Source organism: Lissotriton vulgaris, chromosome 4_1 (genome assembly GCF_964263255.1).
Source record: "Lissotriton vulgaris chromosome 4_1, aLisVul1.2, whole genome shotgun sequence".
Lineage (NCBI taxonomy): Eukaryota > Metazoa > Chordata > Amphibia > Caudata > Salamandridae > Lissotriton > Lissotriton vulgaris.
In genome coordinates this window covers 1,361,870,975-1,361,894,172 of record NC_141691.1, presented here as the reverse complement: position 1 = coordinate 1,361,894,172, position 23,198 = coordinate 1,361,870,975, and the positions used below count along the sequence as shown (strand labels likewise).

At 45.7% G+C, this 23,198-nt stretch overlaps 1 protein-coding gene across 1 annotated transcript in view; it reads left to right on the top strand.

Annotated features, from left to right (window-relative positions):
* The window catches only part of SMCHD1 (structural maintenance of chromosomes flexible hinge domain containing 1), a 2,274,803-nt gene that overhangs the window by 1,003,669 nt on the left and 1,247,936 nt on the right, over positions 1-23,198 (top strand). The window contains exon 25 of the mRNA XM_086965602.1: positions 6,656-6,883. Coding sequence (XP_086821728.1) covers positions 6,656-6,883 — 228 coding nt within the window. The remainder of the gene's footprint in view (positions 1-6,655; positions 6,884-23,198) is intronic.

Sequence of the window (23,198 nt, the reverse complement as noted above, 5' to 3'; positions counted from 1 at the left end):
GCTATCTTTAGTTTTCCCTGTATGTTATTTATCAGAAGCTTCTCTTTTCTATTTTTGCAGACTGAGAATCCAAGGGTCTCACCCCTGATCCCTGCTTTTAACGTGGCCCAGACGGTTATTAAGGAAGCAGAGCCAATGTTTATTTCTAAAAATTCCTGTATCCATCCTTACATATGTGTTTGATATGTCAGATCCTGTAGAAGAGCTTTCTCAAAACCTCAGATAGAAGCCTCCCTACGTTTGCCCAGCCCCCTTATGTTAATGATGAGGGGATTGTGATCGGACATAAAACGTGGAGCTATTTCGATGGTGCTATTGTTAGTAATTGGAGATGAAAGGATAAAGTAATCTAGCCTGACAAGGGTGTGATGTGGGGCAGAGAAAAAGGTGTAGCCGGGCTGGGATGGATTTAATCTGGCCCAGGAGTCTCTTAATCAATGTGTCTGTGCAAGGTTGGCCAGGGCCTGAAAAACCAGGGGCTTTCTACCCTTATACTTCCAGTTGCTGTCAGTCTCCCAGTTGCAAGGCAGATGTAAATTAAGATTGCCGCAGAGAACAATGGGGGTGGGCCAATGTGCTAATTCACCTGAAACCAGGTTGATAATTCCATGATCGTTTTGTTACTTCCATAGATTGAACAGAGGGTAAAAGGGGGGCTATTAGAGAGATGGCACTCATTGATAACCCATCTGCCAAGGGAGTCAGATTTGACCCGGGGGTGTTAAGAAAGAGTCCTTTCTCAGCCAGAATTTCAACCCCCCTAGTTTTGGAGCCCTGAGTGGTAGCCCCCTAAACTTTGAACCCCAAGGTGTCTAGTAGGTGCTTCTGGAAGCCCTCAATATGGGTTTCCTGTGTGCAGTTGATGCCCCCCCCCAAAGATCCAAGGCCCAGCGCCACACTTTGTCTTTTAGCGTGATTGTTAAGCCCACATATATTAACAAACAATTCTTAGTGTTTCTAGCTTAGCCATTTGTAAACGTATGAGAGCCAAAAAACAAAGAAACAATAAGAAGTCAGACTCCTAAAATCTTGTCCTATGCCATAACGGAAAAGTTTTAAGTGTGTGTGTGTGCAAAAGATTAAAAAACTAGTTGTTAAGTTTTCTGTGCCAGTCTTTTCTATTAAGGTGCCTGTCCCGTCCCGCCCCCTTCTTCGAGCAATCAGGAAAGACCTGAATGATGGCAATCATCATGAGCCCAGACTGCCAGCCACGACGGAAAGAGAGAAAATACCATACTCTGTTTTAAATTCTCTCAGAAGTCCTTGTGCATTACTATACGTAGAGCAGGAGAGAAAAATAAAGAAAGAAGAAAAGCCGCAAAAAAGGAAACATAAGACAATGTCAGGTAATGTCAGCAGGCGTCCAGCTCAGATTGACAATACAACTAGTAGGGTGATCATCTATTTCTGCTTTTGTATTTCAGTTCTTCCAGATACTCCCCAGCTTTTATCTCGGAGAACAAAAATGTGGTGGTCCCGTTGGAGATTACTTCGAGCCTAGCGGGATTCATGAGGTAGACTTCTGCTCCCTGCTGATGGAAAGGGGAGATCAACTGCCTCAGACGCCATCTTCGTTCGACTGTCTGATGACAGAAGTCTGGCTTAGCAAAGAATGTTATCCCGTTGGCTCCTTTCTTTGAGTTAAAGCAGGCCTGGTCGTAAATCATCTGTCTGAGGAGGAAGTTTCCGAAATAGATAATACCCTTGGTTGCCCTCCCGACGAGTTACTACTGCTGTGTTGTCGCTTCATGTGGAATGGGAAACTCTGCGCCCTCTGAACTTCATGGTCCCAATCCCAGCCTGGATGGTCTGGAAAGGACTCTTGTAGCAATTTGACGATGAAGCGTCTTGGATCGTCCCCCTCCCTCCCCTCCGGAATGCCAAGTAGGCGGAGATTATTCTGGCGCTGGCGGTTTTCCTGTTCCTCCATTTTCATCATCAAGTCGATCATACAAGCTGTGTTGGACTCCCCCTGCTGTTTGGTGGCCAAGGATTCTGTTTCCAGGTGTTCGGTTCGTGCTTCCACCAGGGTAACCCGGTCGCTGGTCGGCGCAAGTTTTGTTCAGTCGCTGTAAGCCATCCTGCAACTTCTTGTCGGCGTTCTTGGCGATACGATTGTCTGCCCGAACCTCTTCATGGAACTCCTTGATGGAGGTTAGAATGGAGGCTAGAGAGGGTTCAGAGATGTCCGTCTGTACGCTCTTTGAGCTTCCCCGCTCAGTAGAGTTAAGATCGTCTTCGCCAAGAGGGTAAGACATCTGAGAGTCGGAGTAATCCCACTTAAGCTGACTGCGGCGTTTACTCTTGCTGATGGGGTTTTTAGGGCGCTGGACAGTGCCTGTGTCCTTGCGTGAGACCTCGCTATCCCCTCCGCTGGCATCCTCTGACCCACCCTCGTTGGATGAAGTTGGCGTGCTATCCCAAACTGAGTAGAAATGTTCCAACCCTGTCTCTGGAGTCTAGGGAATTTGTGAGCCGGTGGGCACCACTAAGCTTTGGATGACCTTATTCGTCCCTGCCGCCTGGGAATCAAGAGTGATAAGCGGGGTCCCAAGGCTAGTCTCACTATGTCCATTATCCGGTGCCTGTGTTTGTGATGCAGGGAGAGTCTGAGATAGAGTAGCATCAGTAGGCGTTTGAACTAGGGCAAGGGCCTGGGAGGGCCCATCTTGGTTCCTTATGGGCTCCGTTGTCTCAGCAGAGACTTCAGCAGTGGCTGCGTGTGGGCTAGTGGACAGGGCTCCACTAGGCCTGCTTTCAGTCGTACTCCCCTCTTGCTGCAATCCTATCTTGGCACCCTCTGATGGTGCAAGTCCAGTGGGGGATAAGTGGGTTTTAGAGTTGGGGTTTAAATACGATTTCTTGGTGCCCAAAAATATTTTGACAGGGGGGGGGGGGATGTGCAGCATCAGTGTTTTTTGAGTCTCTAGGCAAAGCAACCCCCCTGATTTGCCCAACAATTTTCCCAACATTTTCTTGTCAGAACTAGCCTCAGGCCTGGGTTTTGGCGCTCCTTTGGTAGCAGCGATGACGGGATCCTTCGAGTCCTTGACAGCCACAGGTGTCTTTAGCTTAGTGCCCCTTCGTGCCCCCGGACGCTCATGCCGCTCCTATTAGAGTCGTCGGGTCTCCTTCTTTGGGTGTTTTGAAGTGGCAGGGTCCGGCTGCTCCAGGATCCGCTGGCCGCCATGAAAGCCGTGTAAGCCGCAGGAGTGGCCGGACAAAGGATTGCCACTGCAGTGAAATACAGAACGGCCCGCGCTTGCGGGTCGGCAAGGATAGCAGCAAAAGACCCCAACGCCTTGCGGGTTGCACAGCTGAGGTTTGGCCAGCCAAGGATTGCCTGAACGGGGGGCCCCTCCACGGTAAAACAGCCTTAGCGCTCCCGTCAATCTTCTAGTCTGGCGTGCATGACAGACAGGCATCACAGTGAGCGGCGCAGGGCAGCTAGCCGATCATTACGCATCCGGCGTGAGCAGCCAAGCAGCGAGAGCTCACGCTGATTCCATCTTGCTCCCTGGCCTCATAACATTACATTTACAAAGACTGCTGTGCCTTTATTTTATTTTCACTTACACGCAGTTTTTCTTTTCCCTTGGGGGGTGGGGGAAGGGGGGTTGGTTGTATCTGATAAGATGTTTTCTGTGTCTTTTTTTTTTTACGTTGGCAAAATCAAACCTTTTTTACTTACCAATAAGAAACATGCTTTTAAAACACAAAAGCATGCACCCTACTTTTCAGTCTATAATGTTCTTAAACAGCCAATCATTTCTCTTCTTTTTTCAAAACTGCATCTTATCCACCATTTTAGAAAAATCTTAGTTTTCAAACTGCCATTTAGCATACAGACACCTTCTGAGTGCATCCAGACCTCCCTTCAAGATGCTCAGAGTGTGGATTGTGGGACACAGCTATGTTTTCTGGAGCTAAAGGTGTGCAGAAAACAGAGGTATTGACGAAGATTTAGCTTTGCCAAATAGACATTAAATGGATTGGACAGAGAGGATTAAAGTGGCACCAGTTGATGCCATTGGTTAAATCCTTTTTGCATCTCCAACACCCTGACCTCATAATTGTGCACTGTGGTGGCAATGACCTAGGCACTTTGACTGGGGTAGGTCTGGAAATGCTTATGAAGGACACCTTTGGAGAATTGATGTCACTTTTCCCCCAAATTGCCTTTGTGTATTCTAACATATGCCAAAGACAAAAATGGAACTGGTCCAATCAATTTTGTCCACAGATTGAGAAAGCTAGAAAGCATGTCAATAAAGCTGTTTCTGCTTATCTGAGAGATTATAGAATGGGGTCCATTTACAACAACAATCTGTGTTTTAATATGGACGGCATCTGTAGGAGAGATGGTGTACATTTTACAGATGAGAGTAACAGAGTCTTCCTCAACAACTTTAGACTCTGCATCGGTACTTACTTGTAGGTACCAAAATCTCCCAATAAACACAACAGCTTTTTTAGAGCCACCCAAGATCTAAACACATAAGCTTGATATATATATTTGAAAAAGAAAACTTTTTTTTTTCTGGGAGTCACGCACCCAACGCGTTAGGTGTCGCCACCGAATGCGTGCACACCAGGGGGCCGCGCTGGATGCGTGACTCCTAATTTTACCGTAAAAAATTGTTTTGCACCTACCTCTAATTTTTATTATCCCTGGGAACCCCATCCCACGGGGTCTATATACAACGTTGGGGCCCGTGTGGGGAGCCCCAATGCCTCTACGGTCCCGCCGGCTCCCCGCGTCCTTCGGCAGCCGGCATTGCTTTTCCACCTGGGGAGCTGCTAACATGCAACTCCCCGTGTGGAAAAGCAATCTGGTTTGCATTTTGAAAGAGAGAGCGGTTTCCCTGCTCTCTCTTTCAAAATCCAAACCAAGTTTGCTATGGCAGGGCGGGAGCTGCAAGGCTCCCGCCCTGCCATAGCAAACAGCAGTGTCCCGGGGGTGGGCCCCCGAGACACTGCAGGAGCCGGCCCTGGGGGGTGGCGGTCCCCAGGGCCCTTGATGGCTCCAGGAGGGGGCCGTGGGGGTGGTGATCGCCGGGGCTTTTTTTGGGGGGCTTTCAAGTCCCCCCACCCATTTATTTTGTAGTCCCGGGGGGTGGTGGTCCCCGGGGCCCCTCTGGGCACCCTATTAAATTAAATATTGTTGGCCCCCCTTGGGCTAAATATTAAAAAAGCACGGATCCACGCACCCTGCGCACACTTTGCCATTTAAAAAAAAAATAAAAACATTTCTGGGGCCCTGCGGATCCTTGTGGGACCCCCTAAGCAGGCCTAGGGGGTCAGGGTGTTTCTACCCTGCCACCTTCTCGCACACTTTTTGGAAGGATTTCTTGTGCCTCTGTTTGACGAATTACCCCGAGACTTTCAGGATAGGAGCAGACTGTAGCTGGCCAAAAGCTTTGAAAATTTCGCAAAGATTCTTCAACCGGCGCCAAAGTTATTGGAAATAGAATGTTGCGGATTTATTATGGAAAATAGGTCCTAACTATAACTACTTACCGGCGACCGCCAGTAGGTAATGTACGTGTATATATGTACATACATACATATATTAACATATATATATATATATATATGCATATCTCTTTAAATACAATTATATATGCATATATATGCATGTTATGTACATGAAAGTTTGAACAACACTAATAAAAGCAAAGCAAAAAAGCCTCCTAATTACAAACAGAATTGCTTTAACTTAAACGAGGGCGAGACCTATTGCATTTTCAATGCTGGTTCTGTTGGTTTTGAATCTGTGAGAAACTGCTCTAGTCATCAGAAGTAGCAGACCATATGATAAGTGTTTTTTTCTTATACCTTCTCCCCTTACCTCAGCAGTGAATTAAAGTGGACCTGACATCATAGGCACTGCTGGAGCCATCGTAGTTTGAGTGCTCCTTCCAGCAATGATACCTCCACAGGTATTTGCCTGGTGGTGCTCTAGTGCAGCAGAGGAGAAGTAGTTTGCCACATCCATTCTCACGTCACACTGTATTTATTGATGACTGATCTTCAGGAAGGTACATTGTCCACTAGAAAAGTTGTACCCAATTAACAGTGGATATTATCACCACACCTCTCTCATGTTTTGCATTTGATGCGCTCTTCCCAGAGATCAATCACCAATGGCCTAACTGTCCATTACACACCAGATAGACTTCTTAAGAGAGGTAAATTCGGTCTTGACAGCTGTGCTGGTTATTTTGTATATTGGTGAATTGTAAGAAGAACAGAGAATCTTTTATCAGCCATTACAAGAGGTGGAAATGTGACTTTTTTTCTCTTGGCCAAACTAAATCAATGACCAAGGCAATACAGGTTGGCAAAATGAATTAATTACTATTGGACTACAAATAAATAGTGTATATTCCATAAGAATTCCATTAGAAAAAGTGCTGTTGATGATAAGCAAAATTTTATTTTAAGATGCCACCCAGTGGCGAAGTGAAAATGTGTGTAGGGTACTTACATACATTTCAGAAGAGGAACAATCTGCATGTATTCCCAAACTTTGTTGCCCAATATCAGAGACTAACGTTTTCACTGCTAGTGTTCTTGCTGTTATCTTTTGGAGCGTATGCAAACTCATCTTTCTACAATCTGCCCAGTTTCTTTTGTGCATTTTCTTTTTCAGAGTTGTAAGGATATGCCAGTGGTGGAAAAAACAATTAAATTACTCCCAAGTAGCCATGTTGCTAAATTGCATATTCTAAGTGTGGAAGGACAGAAAGCGATTCAGATCAAGCATCAAGATGACATTAACTGGGTAGCTGGGGATGTTATGCACAACCTGATCTTCCAGATGTATGACGAAGGAGATAGAGAAGTCATGATCACCCAGGCTCTAGCAGACAAAATCAAAGTAAGTATCAAAAATAATTTTGTATTCAAAAGTATATTATTTGTCTAAGAATATACAGCATGTTCCAGACAAAGGGTGCATGGCTTTCCTACAAATATGATGTTCACGTTGTTTTCAGATAATATGATTCCCTGGAAGTAGCACATTCCCAAAATTCACTCTTCTGTGAGATGTGGAACAATAGATGAAGTGATGGTTTCTGGAGTGCTGAGGAAGCTGCCAAAAGCCTTGCAATGCAAACATATACAGTTACCTGATCCTGTTCCAGCATTTGGGATGGGGGTTGGTGAAGAGAGAAACAATAACTCACTTGAATGCGACATAACACTCTCACCAATATAAAACAAATTGACTAAAAACGAAAATATTTTTTGACCTCCAAAAAACTATATTGCCATTGTAGTCCTTGGCTGAAGCGATCGACTTTGTGAGTGGTTGTGCTCCATGTGAAGAGCCGAATGCTGTCACTCACAGTGAAGTTAGCTAGTGACTCAGGTGGGCTGACCTATTGCCCCATGCTGTATACTGTAGGGAGAGGAAGAAAATGTGCATGACAAAATAGCAGACCAATGGCTGAAGACTGTTGGATGAAAGCCTGTTTAAATAAATGTTAGTATATGTAATTTTCGTAAAATGAAAAAGGTCGTGGCTAACACCAGACCTAAAATAGTGGTGGTTCTTGTTGATGTGAGAGGGTTATGTCAGACTAACCTGTATTAAAACGAAAAAGTCCCTCTTTATCTGTTTGTTCCAATGTGTTTTCGAGCACAATTTACGTTAACTATTTGTGTCCCGGCTTAAAATCTAATACTACTTAATTTGCTGTGTGCACTTCTTCTCACTATCTAATGAGGAGACACTGACAGTTCAACATAATTCAAATAGATACTTTTAATAACATTTTACGGTTAAATACAGGAGCATATCAGTATACCAAAGTACTGTGCAAATATCAATCAAGAGTTAAAAACAAGTCTTTTAAGTACTGCGTTTGTGAGTATGTCACTTCTCTCCACCTCACAATGCACATGAAAAAGTAGGTATAATAACCCACCTATGGTTCGCAATCAAATCTTTCTGATATTTTATATGGCTTTTGAAAGCACTTATGTCAATAATTCGGGTCCTTTATGGCCGACTAAAAAGTGGGACCATGTCAGTGAAACTGACTGCTCTATTCTGCGATCATTGCCTGTTTACCACCGTAAGTAATTGGCAAGGCATTTCAACACTTCTAATTGTGCCATTAGAACATAAGATTACTTCTCAGACGACCTGCGACGGTTCCATAGAAATTACAGCGGCACTGCTGCTCGTTGCAGGCACTTTCTTTCCCCATTAAATGCATAGACGTTTTGCTGAGAGGCACCATTCGGTCAGACCAAGGGTTCACAAAGTTGCATAACAACTTAACAGAATTGATTTTTCAAAAGAAATTGTGGTTTTCCGATATCATGCCTTACTTTTTTTTAAGGACTCCTTGCTTAAAAAAAGTTGTGTGCGATACCACCAGAGAGATTTTCTATGCAAACCAGTCTCGCTCGGGTATTTCAAGACGTCTTTTTTAGGTCGAGCCTGTGTGGGCTGCGCACATGCGCAGTCTCGCTGGCGAGATTTTATGTTTTTCGGGAGCTTGGAGTATCTGGCTTTAAGCCCCGCCCCTCTTTCTGATTGGCCGGCATCACCGTTTATGGTAAACGTGGACAGCGCTCTTGCTGAAATATTCTTTTCTCTTTTTCAGACGGCCCACTTGGACGGGCTCGTCTGACTTCCTCCTGTCGCAAAAGCGTTCTTATCTTTATGGGGCCATGTGTTTGGGGAGAGGGGGCGCTTGGGGGATGGAGGAGTTCTATCTTGGCCGAGGTGAGGCTCTTTTTGGTGCTCAATGTATCAATCCCGCCTCTTCCTGGTGCGTGATTTACTTTAGAGCTCATTCATCAATGCAGAAAAACCCTGGGTGCCGCTCTCGGCTGCTTTTTAAGCACTCTGTGGTGTCAGCGCTGCAGCCCGGGGATGAGTGCAGGGCCCAGGGGGGTGATCTCAGCCCCTGAGCACACCCCGTCCGAGCGAGTACGCAAGGTCCAGGTATCTGGCACAGAAACCGTGCAGCCAGAAGTCAGATTGTGTGTCTCTCTTGCACTGTGAGGTCAAATGTCGCAGAGATGCACAACCGTGGGTTTATCACACAAACCTCACAGCTTTCGGTCAAACGCGAGAGAGTGCAATATGCCTTTAAAGGACCAGTGCACATAAAAATGCTGATATTTCAGCTCGAAACACAAACGATAATGGCGCAGACAACGTCCTCATTCCGCAAATGTATGCGAACCCGCAAGGACATGCAATAAGAAGCATTGGCGAATCCAATAAGTCTGGCTTACCCTTTGAGTAATGACTAAACATTAAAAAAAGCCTTATGCAGTGTGGAAAACCTTGCTTTTGTATGTAAATGTAATTGGATTTATATAGCGCTTACTATCCCTGACGAAACGTGAAGTACTTTACAGCGAAATGCACCTGTGAGGTAAACAATGTAATGTGCGATACTGCACCTTTGCTGCAACAGCCCCAAGCATTGCAATACAAGAACTGCGCGGGAGTCAACATTGCATTGTCACAGTCCAACGTATGCACATGGGTTTGCGTGTTTAAATAAACGCGACTCTTATGTCCGGGGTGAGTGTTATCAGACAGACGTACAGCGCTCGGCTGAATTTCTGCTTCTCATTCAAATAAACGTGGTTTGATACATCTCAGTGTATTGTGCGCAGCTCCTGAATTAATGGAATGAAAGATAATTTTATCAAAAGGGAGTAATACTAAGGACGAAAGTCTGAAGTTGTAGCAGGCAGCTGTCTCGTGTATTTTGTTTGTTACCCCAGGAAGCTCCCTCTGTGATTTTACCTGGGAATCTTTGCTCTCAAAAATCCTGTAGTGCACCTAAACTGCTCTCCCGGAGAGCCATAAAGGATGGTCCTGCTTTTGCCCACAAGCGATTTATTTCTTTTGCCCGGTTATGGCTCGACTGCTGGTTTGTTACCTTAAGTTCGAGGCATGTGGGCTGCTGAATTCATATCTGTGCATAGATCGCCGCCTAGTGTTGGGTCAGGATGATTGCACATTGTTGTCCTGGAAGAGTCTTCGAAGTATCACGAGATAGGTGGCTCCTCCCCTGGACTACAGTGCGCATGGGCATCCTCTCCATCCTCAGATTGTTTTTTTCCGCCATTGGGTTCGGATGTACTTTTCTTTACTCAAGTTCGGAAACTTTTCTAAAGGCCTTCGGGGCGTCGGTATTGTTTCGATCGGTGCCGAAATCTTGTTCCAGTAATTCTTGAGCAGGACGTCGAAGAGAGCCGCGTGGCCTTTTCGACACCGGTGATGATCGTCGATAGAACGGAGCCCGTTCAAACGATGCCCTCTTTGTAACTCTAAATACCCGCACATCGATGTACACCCGGTGTGCAACAAGTGCTTATCACCGGAGCCCAATGAAGACAGCTGTCTAGCTTGTGCTCGATTCAGGTCAAAGAAGACGCTTAGACTCCGACGTGCAGTGAGGCAAACTATGTCGAAGCCAGCACCCGATCCGGTGAATATCTTCGACGCAGAAGAAGATGAGGTCGTCGAGACTGAGGATCCAGAACAGCTGTCGGATCCCGGCTCGGAGCATGACTCCAACTATTATGAAGATGACGCCACAAGCGCCGATATCGACGCAAGGACATAAACTTACTGGCGACAAGGCAAAATCGGTCGGGCCTACATCGACGCCAGCCCCGAAGAAGGTCGGTCTGTCTAAAGACACTGTGCCTCCTATAAAATTTGGTCTGCCTCCGACTGCGCGCCATAAAGCGCTCGATCCGAAGACTGGGGTCGAACCGACCAAGAAGGTGTTGTTGGGAAAAAGGACACATCCTCTGGAAGAGGATGTTTTGTATCAGGAGCCCTCGTATGATGACCAGTCAAAGCTTCATATCGACTCCGAATCTGGTAGACCTACTATCTATCAAAGGAAGATAAGGTCAGAACATCCTCTGGAATCATACAAAAGACCCACTCAAGAAGAAGAGGGATTCTTCTATGTCGCCTGTCCTTTTTAAGACTGTAAGGTACCATGGCCAGGACACTTCTGCATACTCTCCAACACCCACTACTGAGGATATGGGGTATGACGATGATGAACAATATCATTACCCTGTGGACACCGATCAGGATGACCAGACTCAAGCCTGGACAGACCCTGCTGACCAGGAGGAGTCACATACCATTCCGGATACTCCCTCTTATCCTGTTAAAACTTTCCCAATGGAAGATACAGCAGCGTTTAACGCTTTAATTGAAAGGGCAGCGCTAAATCATGATGTGGACATGCACACTGACCCAGTTGAGGAGGACTTCCTATTCGACACTTTCTCCACTTCAGAGAAATCGGTTAAAACTTTACCAATGCTAAAAGGTGTCCTTAAACACGCTGGGGACATTTTCAAAGAAACCACTAGAGCAAGGGTTCTCAACCCCAGGATTGAAAGAAAATACAGACCGGCGCCTGTGGACCCTACATATATTAGGGGACAGTTGCCATTGGACTCTCTGGTGGTCTCAAATGCTCGTAAGCGAGCCAACTCGCAAACTACGGGTGATGCTCCTCCTCCAGACAAGGAATCAAAAGTATTGGAAGCTTCAGGGAAAAGGGTGGCTGCTCAAGCAGCTAATATCTGGAGAATTTCCAATACACAGGCCCTATTAGCCAGATACGATAGGGCGCATTATGACACTTTAGAGCAACTGCTTCAACATTTGCCAGAGGCCTACAAAGAAGGGGCGGAAATGCTTATCCAAGAAGGGAAGCTCATAACAAAAGCTTCCATCAAATGTGCGCTAGACCCAGCAGACACTGCAGCCAGGGCCATTAACACGAGTGTCATGCTCAGGAGACATGCTTGGTTGAGAATCTCTGGATTCAAACCTGAAATTCAGACCACATTACTAAATCAGCCTGTAAACCCAGATTTTTTTAGTTGGTCCTGATGTGGACACAATCTTAGAAAAGATTAAAAAAGACACAGAAACAGCCAAGTCTATGGGTGCCTTGCAGTCCCAACAGTTCAGGGGAGGTTTCTTTTGTCGCTCCAGTAACAGAGGAGCCACGCGAGGCCAGGCATCACAACAAAGTCCATAAAATAAAGGAAGCACGCAAACCACCTATAATAAAATCAATAGAGGTGGATACTGTGGAAACAGCAGCAAGGGCAGAGGACGAGGGGACAACAACACCAGATCCTCCGCCAATAATAAACAGTGGCGTCTTGTCACTGCCCCTGGACCATGTAACACCGGTCGGGGGGAGATTACAACAGTTCCTGCCAGTCTGGGAGAGCATTACCACAGACATGTGGGTGAGACAACTTATTCAGTACGGCTATTGTCTAGAGCTCACTTCCACTCCACCCAACATACCCTCAAGACACCGTCCTATGTCCGCAGAGCACATAGACTTATTGCAGCAAGAAGTTATCAGCATGCTGCAAAAGGGGGCCATAGAACTCGTCCCCATACAAGAACAAGGCACAGGGGTATACTCGCTGTACTTCTTACTACCCAAAAAGGACGGGTCTCTCAGGCCAATACTGGACCTCAGGCCCCTAAACCAATACATCTTGTCAGAACATTTTCACATGCTCACCCTACAACAGGTTCTGCCATTGCTCACTCAGGGAGACTTTCTAGCAACGCTAGATCTAAAGGACACATACTTCCACATACCAATACATCCTGCACACAGGAAGTATCTCAGGTTTACCATACAAAATCAACATTACCAGTTCAAGGTACTACCTTTCGGGGTGACAACGGCCCCCCGGGTGTTTACCAAGTGCCTAGCGATGGTAGCAGCGCACTTAAGAAGAAACCATGTCCACGTCTACCCATATCTGGACGACTGGCTCATCCAAGCAAAGTCAGTCCAGCAGTGTGCCAGCCACATGTCTCGCACTATTCACCTCCTCCACAGCCTCGAATTCTCATTGAACTACCCAAAGTTCCATCTCCAACCTGCCCACGTACAGCAGTACCTGGGGGCAACGATAGACACTCTGGTAGCAAGGGCACAGCCAAACTCAGCAAGAATCAACAGCATTCAATTACTGATTCAGAAATTCAGACCCCAACACTCGCTCCCAGCAAGGGTGTTTATGCAGTTGATAGGCATGATGGCCTCCTGCATCTTCATAGTCCCTCACGCGAGACTACACATGCGTCCGCTTCAGGAGTGCTTAACACGGCAGTGGAATCAGGCTCAGGGACAATTAAAAGACCTAGTGTTGGTGACCGGTCGCGCATATCACTCTCTGCATTGGTGGAACCCACAAAACCTTTGCAGGGGATGACCGTTCCAAGTGCCTGTGCCACAAATAGTGCTGACGACGGACGCATCTCTCCTGGGCTGGGGAGCGCATGTCCTCCATTACACAGTGCAGGGACTATGGACAACACAGCAAAGGAAGATGCATACCAACCTATTGGAACTGATGGCAATCTTCATGGCAATGAAGGCGTTCAAGGTGCATTTGAGCAACAAAGTCGCGTTGATCCGGACGGACAACATGACTGCCATGTACTACATACAGAAGCAGGGAGGGACACACTCTCCACAGTTGTCACATCTAGCGCAGAGCATGTGGAAGTGGGCCATTCAGAGAAACATATTCCTCATGGCGGAACACCTCCCAGGCAGGGTCAACCAGATGGCGTCTCTGCTCAGCAGACACAGCCACCAGATGCACGAGTGGGGGATACATCCCTCAGTGCTTCAACCGTACTTTCCGCAGTGGGGTCACCCAGATATAGACCTGTTCGCCACAAGGGAAAACGCAAAATGCCAAAGCTTCGCCGCCAGGTTTCCACATCCGCAGTCTCAGGACAATACGATATGGATGAACTGGTCAGGCAGGTTTGCGTACGCTTTTCCCCCAGCCCCGCTCATACCACTAGTGGCACGCAAACTGCGACAACACTCAATGACACTCATCCTAGTTGCTCCAACGTGGGCGAGGCAACCATGATACACCACGTTCCTAGAACTTTCCGTGGTGCCTCATCAAAGGCTGCAATTAACACCCAGTCTTTTAACGCAGAGCCATGGAGACATTCAGCACCCAGATCCGCAACAGTTGAACCTTGCGATCTGGCTCCTGAGGTCATAGAGTTTGGTTACCTGAACTTGCCTCCTGACTGTATGAATATTATCAAGGAGGCAAGAAGACCTACAACCAGAGCATGCTATGCGGCCGAGTGGAAGCGATTTGTCATCTATTTTACCAATAATGACATAAATCCGCTTGATGCATCTACTAGGAACATCATATGTTACCTGTTACAATTACATAGATGCAATCTAGCCTATAGTTCCATACGCATACATTTAGCTGCGGTGGCAGCTTATCTTCAAAACAGGCAACACCTTTCTCTCTTCAGGGTACCTGCTATTAAGGCTTTTATGGAGGGACTCAAACTAGTGATTCCTTCAAGACACCCACCTTCACCTGTCTGGAACCTCAACGTGGTTCTAACCAGACTAATGGGCCCACCTTTTGAACCTCTACATTCGTGTGAGATTCAATTCCTAACGTGGAAAGTGGCTTTCTTAGTGGCGATTACATCACTTAGGAGAGTTAGTGAGCTGCAAGCCCTAACTATTCAGGAGTCATTCATACAAATTCATGCAAATAGGGTAGTGCTACGTACGAACCCTAAATTTATGCCAAAGGTGGTATCCCAGTTTCACATCAATCAGACTATCGAACTGCCAGTGTTCTTCCCAAATCCAGATTCAGTGGCAGAAAGAGCTCTACATACCCTGGATGTTAAGGGAGCTCTCCTGTACTATATAGACAGAACAAAACTTTTCAGGAAAACTAAGCAACTGTTTGTTGCCTTTTCTCCACAGCACAAAGACAACCCCATTTTAAAATCAGGTATACCCAGATGGATCGTTAAGTGCATACAAATTTGTTATCAGAAAGCTAAACGCACATTAACAGTTCCCCCAAGGGCGCATTCCACACGCAATTTGGGGCATCCATGGCTTACCTGGGAAACATTCCTCTAGAAGACATATGTAGAGCAGTCACATGGACTACCATACATACATTTACCAAACACTACTGCGTAGATGTACACTCCAAACAGCAAGTAGCTGTAGGACAGGCTGTACTCAAGACTCTTTTTCAGGTTGCTGCAGCTGGCACAGGTAGCCACCGCTAAGAGGGACACTGCTATACATTCTATACACAGATATGAATTCAGCAGCCCACATGCCTCGAACGGAATATGCTACTTACCAGTATGCATCTGTTCTTGGCATGTAGGGCTGCTGACATTCATATCGCCCTCCCTCCTCCCCGGTGCCTGTCGCAGCTGTAGCACTCAGAATTATTCTATAGCATGGACATCACTTACTGTATCATACTCCATCCCTGCCACAATGACGAAAAACAATCTGAGGATGGAGAGGATGCCCATGCGTACTGTAGTCTGGGGAGGAGCCACCTATCTCGTGATACTTCGAAGACTCTTCCAGGACAACAATGTGCAATCATCCGGACCCAACACTAGGCGGCGGTCTATGCACAGATATGAATGTCAGCAGCGCTACATGCCAAGAACAGCTGCATACTGGTAAGTAGCATATTCCTTCCTCCTTACATTGCTCTGAAACAATCACTTTGTTCTAAAATGCAACTTGGCATGACGTGGCTTGAAAATACAACATTCTTAACAATTTGTCCTTAATGCATGTAAAGTACCACCGCACCTCCCGCAACAAGTTTAATTTTAATCTTTTCAAATGGTATGTTTGTTTTTGCTTGTCCATCACAGTTACACGTAGCTTAGCCTTTGGTTCTACCAGCCATTCATATAGGTAGCTCAGAACTGCAAGAACTTGTTCTCCATCTTTATGTTGTTGCACCATGATGCATTGATATTCATTTGTTCGTGAATTTTGAGTGCGCCAGGAGCTTTCGGGAACTGGGTAGTGTGGGGGATCCAGTTCCTGAGATTTAGATTGGAAAGTGGAATGGATGGATTCCCTCGCTATCAGTTCAGTTTAGTGACGTCCTTGAATTTGACCAAATTCCAGTGTTTTCCTCACCGTCTTTTCAGAAACTTAAGGAATATTCTCTGCAGATCATTCAGCAGTGTTAGTGTGCTGCTGCTTTCCATACAACTGTCCTCTTGGGTTTCCAGTGTACTGAATAAACATGACACTTTCATATTTCACACTGATGAATCTTGCTTTTACCTTTCTTAAGGTTGGGTCTTTAAAGAGTATCCGTTTCCAAATCATCTTGTGAATCTTGAATGTACTTTAAGTGGTGGCTGGCGAACTCTGAAATTGGTAGGGTACTTGCCAGTAGTTCTGGTAATGAGCAAACAAAGTAAGCCCAATCTTGTCTAGGTGGTTCAAAGGGGTTCTCCCACGTGACAAACTTAAAACAAAAAAAAGGGGTAAAATGGTGCATTTGTAAGTTAAATTTCCACATAACATTGCAAATAAGCATTGAAAATGCAATAGGTCTCGCCTTTGATTAAGTAAAGCCATTTGCTTTGCTAATGGTATTGTATAGCAAAGCAAATGACTTTAATTTAATAAAAGGCGCGATCTATTGCATTTTTAATGCTTGTTTAATGTGAGGTGCATGATCGCATTTAATGTTTCTCAGTATTGTTATGTGGACGTTTCGAAAACATTTGCAAATTTCACGTACCGGGGAATTATAAAGATGGGGGAGTCATTTTGTACAGGCCTATTTAAAATCCAACAGACATGCTGTAATGTGAGACTTACAAAATAAGTGCACTAGCGCCCCATTAATGCAGTAGTGGATCTGCCAAGAAGTGCTAGTTGTGTTTGATTCAGAATATAGCAGTTCTCCTGGGGAGTGCCCCTACTGTACCATTTTATGTACAGCAGGCTACTTAAGAAGCATTTGTATTGTCCCATTTAAAAGTATGGAATCCTTGCTGAATTCTGCTGTATATTAGTTGAGTAGCAGTCCTCCTGAGAAGAGGCGATAGCTGCTCACACAGCTTCCTAACATTGTGCATTTTACCTTTTCAGCAACATAGAACAGATTTTTGGCTTCATTTTTGGTCGTACCCCTGCCCTCACTATTTAAACTGCCAACAATCTAGAGTGCTATTTCCTGCTACACAACTTTACAAAACTGGACACATATCATAGCCCATGAAAACGTTTGATTGAAAAAATTAGCCAGTTCACATAGATTTGTCAAGGTTTGTTAAGGAATGCCCTTACACATCCGAAGTATTTAATCCATGGATTATTTCAAATGAAAACTCAACATTTTGTCTACAGCAAAAAATGCGGGAAATGAAGCCCACTGTATAAGTCATGAAACCCAAACCACCCCCCATACACAACCCTTGACCTCTGATGATGGCAGTCACAGAGCGTAGGAGGCAGGCGGTGCTATAGAGACCAAAAGAGAGTTTGACACAACTGCACCAACTGTAGTAGACTACTAGAGACAACAAGAAGCCCACTGGTAGAGCAGGAATGGGAATGCGCATATAGGTTTGCCCATTTCATCTGCGTGACAACAGCATCCTTAATATAGTGGTTTGCCGAAAGATGAGAGTACCTTGTCAAGTACTGTTTGGCTCACCAATGATAATGCCCGTCCATTGTGCATATTTATTATCTGGTTAACAATTTGAGGACAAACTAAGGCAAAAGGAAAATTACTAATCTCACTAAAATAAGGCCAAAAGTGTGACGCAGAAAACTGGAAAGGAACAGGTTATCATTTGAATGAGTCAGTGACAATTACTTGATTTTTGAAGCCCTGGGAGGCCCATAAAAGTCTATGCAATTTGCAAAATAATCCAGAAAAGGTATCTTCATCAAGATTCTAACTCAAAGATGGGCATCATCATAAGTTGACCTGTGCAGCATTAAAAATGATGTCTGGCCTAGTCCAAAAAGTAACCTCCCAACTATTTTTCTTCTGGAGATCAGTCTTTTCTATCAGTGGTTGTCACAGTGAGGTAACAGACTAGATGCCTTGAGGCAGATAGATTGGGTCTGAGTTTGTGTAATACTTACAGTGCATGTGCCGAGTGGTGCTTGATTTTGTATTCCTGTGATGTGGGAATTCCTTACTGGAATGTTATGATGTGGGGCTATTGGAATGGTTTGTTATGATTTGTGACAGTTCAACTGGTGTGGCAGCGGAGGAGCTCCTGCGTGTCTGTCCTCCGCTACCATGCAGCTCTCATGTATCAATAAACTTCAGTCAACTTTCATGTGACTCTCGAGTGGTCACTAAAAACTATTGGCGACAAGTTGAGCTACATAGTTGAACCCTGTGGGTGCTTCTTCCTTGGATCCCATTTGGTGCTTTCCGCAGCCACCCAGCTTACCTGCGTCCACTCCATATGCAGCGGAGTAACCGCGCAATCCTGCCGATCCAGACTGATGTCGGCGTCATGTTTGTGTTCCTCCTGTGAGGGGTGAGTGCGCTGCATTTCTGGTGCTGCCCCTGAATAGCTATTTCTAGCCTTTCCGTAAATTGCATTGACGGCGGTGCAAGTTTTTGCCTCTTCCTGCATCTCTCCTCAGAGACTAGCCTGCGGCTTTTATTATTAAAATGGTTCGGGGCAGCCACCATTACTTTATCTACAGTTAATCAAGGGGCCTGCTGGTGTGCTTCCTGTAGACTTGTTCGGGCAGCGTGCTAGTTTTGGCTTTCGTCCAACTTGAGAGTACAACTTTTTGCCGCATGTGCCCCCAGCGCACTTGCTGCCAGACTATGTTTGTCAGGCCGCCATCTTTGAGGGAGTGTTGCGGCATTGTTTCTTACTGTGCACCAGTTCATTAGAATGTTATCACCACATGCCTTCGTTAGTGCCATGCTGCCTGTTTGCTCAACTACGTTAAGTTGTCAGAGTGTGAGAAGAGTTTCGGCTGAGAGCTTTGGCATCATCGCTGGATGTCTTAGATCCTCAAAATATTGTTAATTTCTAATTCTTTGGGGCAGTGATTTTTCCTGTGCGCATGTCATTTATTCATCGTGCAGTTGTAAGGCAGTGACAGCGATGAAAGCCTTGAAACTGTGTGCGTTGCTTGGAGGTGATGCGCACACCAATCTCAAATTGTAAGTTTATTTTTTTTCCATTGTGTATGGTTCAATCGTATCTCAGATGTGTGTCGATTTCTTTCTGTAATACGCACACAGATCTTATCGGATACCATTTGAAGTGCTTGTCTACACAGTGACACGCATTCCCATTGCATGACATTTTGAGATATTTTGCGCGTGTTGCCTTGATGATGCACTCACTAGTTCATCTGGCAGTCTGTGACAAGCACACCAATCATATTGTATGTCTTTTGAGGGGCTTATCTGCATGGCAACACTCACACCCATTTGTTGACAGTTTGTAACAGTTTGTGTGTCAAGTGCTCTTCGTGATGCACACACTAGTTTATTGTACAGTAAGTATTCCAGTTTATTGTACAGTAAGTATTAAATATACCTAGCTAATCTGCATATTCTATTTATAATTTTTGTTTTTGCTTTTATTTCCTTTGTCATTTCGATGAGTGGATCCTCACTCCTACACAGACGTGTACATTAGGTCCTCAGATGTAATGCTCCTTTTGTATCCTCTCTTAAAGCTACTGGTAGGATGTATATCTAATGTTCCGCAGTTGTCATCAAGCTTCTCCTCTTTACAGGGCAAGCAGTTACTTCTCCTCCTTCTTTCTTGGAAACGCCAGGCAAACCACCCGTTAGGTGGGGTGGTTCGATGCTTTTGAGACTTATCTGGGACCAATTGACCCCCAAGGGTCAGGGCTGATGAGTACTATTACATTCTCTTGAATTTGAGGGCAGGTGTGTTTTCAATCATTTACCAGATTTGCCGCCGGATGAGGCTGAAGATCTCGATGAGTACTCAGGGGCAGTTAAGAAATTCAAATTACGGGTCAATAGGCAGCCTCGTTTGATTGTTTTGTGGCACAATGTTTTCAAGCATCAGCGAAGTGCTGATGCTTATATTTATGTGCTGCTCATATTGATTTCTGAGTGGCAATTTGAAAATTTCACTGACCATCTCTTTAGAGATCAGTTTGTGTGTCAGTGTAAGGGCAAACAAATTCGACAAAAACGAATTGCTCTTGGTAATCTATCACTGGATGAGACCATCTAGATGGCGAAAACCATTGAAATTACGCATATTTCCGTTAGGGAGCTTGATGATAAACCTATTGAGGCAGTGGGTGCCATAAAAGTAGGAATATCTTGTCAAGCTGCTACCTATTATAAGAAAAAAAATAACAGAAAGTTGATAGCTTGTGTGGTTGACTTGGACCAAGAGTCTGATGTAGACTTAGCTGGTATGCATGAACTAGTCCTTGCTGTTGGTGATGAGAACTTCAATCTGTCCGGGGACACAGTCAAGGGGCAGAAATGCCGGGTTTGTGATCCTGATATGTGCGTTGATCCTGTAGCTGACATTTGAGTAGGGGACCAAGTGTTGAAGCTTCTAGTGAATTCTGGAGGTAGGATCACCATGATCACACATCGGTTATTCACAGAAATGTGGGGTGACAGACCCTAACTTCCTCCAGACCGGTCCCCTGTTTCTTATGAAGTTCGTAGGTTTGGGCTCTTCGCCTATATTCAAAGGGAGGAGGATAAACGGTAAAGGTTACTTGCCAGTAAAGGGCCTTAACATTGTAGGCTAGTTCCATCAAGTCCTGTGCTGTATGATTCTGAAGCCGGGTTCTAAGTGTCAGGTCCTTGTTGATGATTGTGAGGAAGTGGTGCTTGAATGGAGCAAGAAACTTCCTCCTGTGTTTGGTGAGGATCCTGGCAGAATTCGGGGTTTTAAACACCCGATTTGGATGACGGAAGGGGCGGTGCCTCTTAAACACAAGCTTAGAGGGGTCCCTTTCAATGTCAGGAAAGATCTCGAAAATGAATTCAGACGTTTGTATGAAAGGAGGGGATAATATAGTCAGACAAATCTCCAAGCTGGCTTTCTCCCTTAGGTGTGGCCAGTTTCAAGTGTGAGTGGACCTTAGATCTCTTACTAAAGAGATTTGGGTGGATTCCAATCCATTACCCCAAGATTTCTGACTTATTTACTTGGACTTTTGGGGCCACCATCTTATCCATACTTGATCTGGCGAGTGCCTATAATCCGGCTGAGCTCCATCAGATTCAAGACACTTGACTGCTTTAATTTCTCCTATTGGCACCTTTAAGTTCAGTAGAATGCCTTTTGGTCTGGCCTCTGTTTTTCATAGGGTCATGTACAATTTGGTAAAGGATGTAGAGGGGGTCCTGATGGTCTAATACTATTGTCCAACACATGCTTGGGATCTTCAAGGAACATACAGTTATATTGAAGAAGGAGAAGTGTCAGTTGCTCTGCAATGAGGTAGAATATATTGGCCCTGTTGTCTCTAAGGACGGTTTTAGACCCAGGACTGGTTTAGTAGATTCCATTGTTGCCCCCCGCCTGACAAGGCGGGGGGCAAAGCTTTCCTGGTACTTTGCGGGTTCTAGTCTTATTTTATCCCTGATTTTACCACCAGGGTGAGTCCCATTAGTAATTTGGTCAAAAAAGGGGTCACATTTATATGCTGCAATGGCTTTTCAACAAATGTAATCCTTATTAAGCCAAAGTGAGACTCTTAAGCCTTTTGACCCAAGTTTGCCATGCCATATCACTGTTGATTTTAGCCAGGTGGACTTGGAGCTACACTTACGCAGAGAGATGGTGATAGTGAACTCACTATAGCATTTCTATCTAGGATGCTGCGGGAAGCTGAACTGCTGGGCTATAGTGAAATTCCTTATGCACATGTGGGGAAGACGTTGTAGGTTGCACACAGATCACAACCTATCTGTTAACATCCTAGGGGGAGGGAGGGCAGCAAGTGCTACTCACCCCGGATTTTAAGGCTGTGTACTAAGTTGATGTAGTTTCTGTTTGATATCGCCCTGTGGGCTGGGCTGCTGGACCAGGGGTGGAAGACGTATCAGGTTGTGGGTCAGGAACGAGAACGACACCAGGTCGTGGGGTTAAAGAAGGTTTTATTGGTATCCCTCGGTTGGATTTTAACATTAAGGTTCTCCTCATTCTGAATGTGAGTCTCTCTTTGGCAAATTGACTGGGATCCGTTTTGGCGTTCGAGTGGTCCTCTTCTTCGCTGTCTGGTTGTAGCAGAGTACCTTAGGGTCTGGTAAGGAAGGCAATCGCTTGGCTCCGGTTTCCCATGCAAAAAGACCAACAGAAAGGGAGCCGTTGGTTCCGCTGTCTACTGGGGTTTGCACCTAGGGGCCGTGTGTAGTGAGGTGGGGGTATCACCGGTGAACACGTATTTCTAAGACAGTGGAGTGGTTCGGGTTTTACACACAGTGAGGGATAAACGCCGGGTAAAGGAAACGAGAGGGTGGGAAAATGAGGGAACACATCCACGGGTTTTGTACACTTAATACACGCTTGTTTCCCACCCAAGCCGCCATACGCCGCCGTACCTGGGTTAGCCACGCTCCTCCCCCGGGAGAGTGGCACGGCGGCTCACGGGGTCGTTGGCCTCCTGGCTCTCCGTGGGACTCTTCTTCGCCTATTCCTCCGGGGTGTTCTTCGTTTTTTCCTCGTACTCCTTCGCTGCTGCAAACTCCGCTCGCCCGCTCTCCAACACCGCTCCTCGCCTTCTCCTCCGTGGTGATGTCACACGCCGTGAACAGCACTTCCTGAGATTTAACCAATCCGGTATCGCTGATGTATCCAGAAGGAGTGTCCTCCTCCGTGTACGCCCAGTTAAAGGCGCCGTGTTCTTCCTCTTCGAGCCCGTCCTGACCTGCGCCCCATGTGTCCGTCTGTAAGGAAGGAGGGATTACGGGGTCATTTCTGGGTGTCCACCACTCCTCGGATTCACTCAGCCTCACCCTGTTACAAGCCCATATTTCTTTGGGAAGGAACAGCAGAGCAGATTTTCTTTCCTGTTTCCCTTGTAATGGCGATGATGATCATGATGTAAAGTTGTCTGATTTGTTTGATGAAGATTTTGACGATTGCTTCGTAGTTTCCCTAGAAATTCCAGAGTTGAAGGTCTGTTCTGAAGAAGGATGGGGAAGCGATGTAAGGGGACCCAGTACTGCAGCAAATTATAGACCTAGCCAAGGGAGGTTGGCCTAGGGAGAAGGTTTTCTCACTGTTGTTAAAGCCATATTGTAAGGTGAGTGATGACGTATTTGTTGGGGATGGTCTT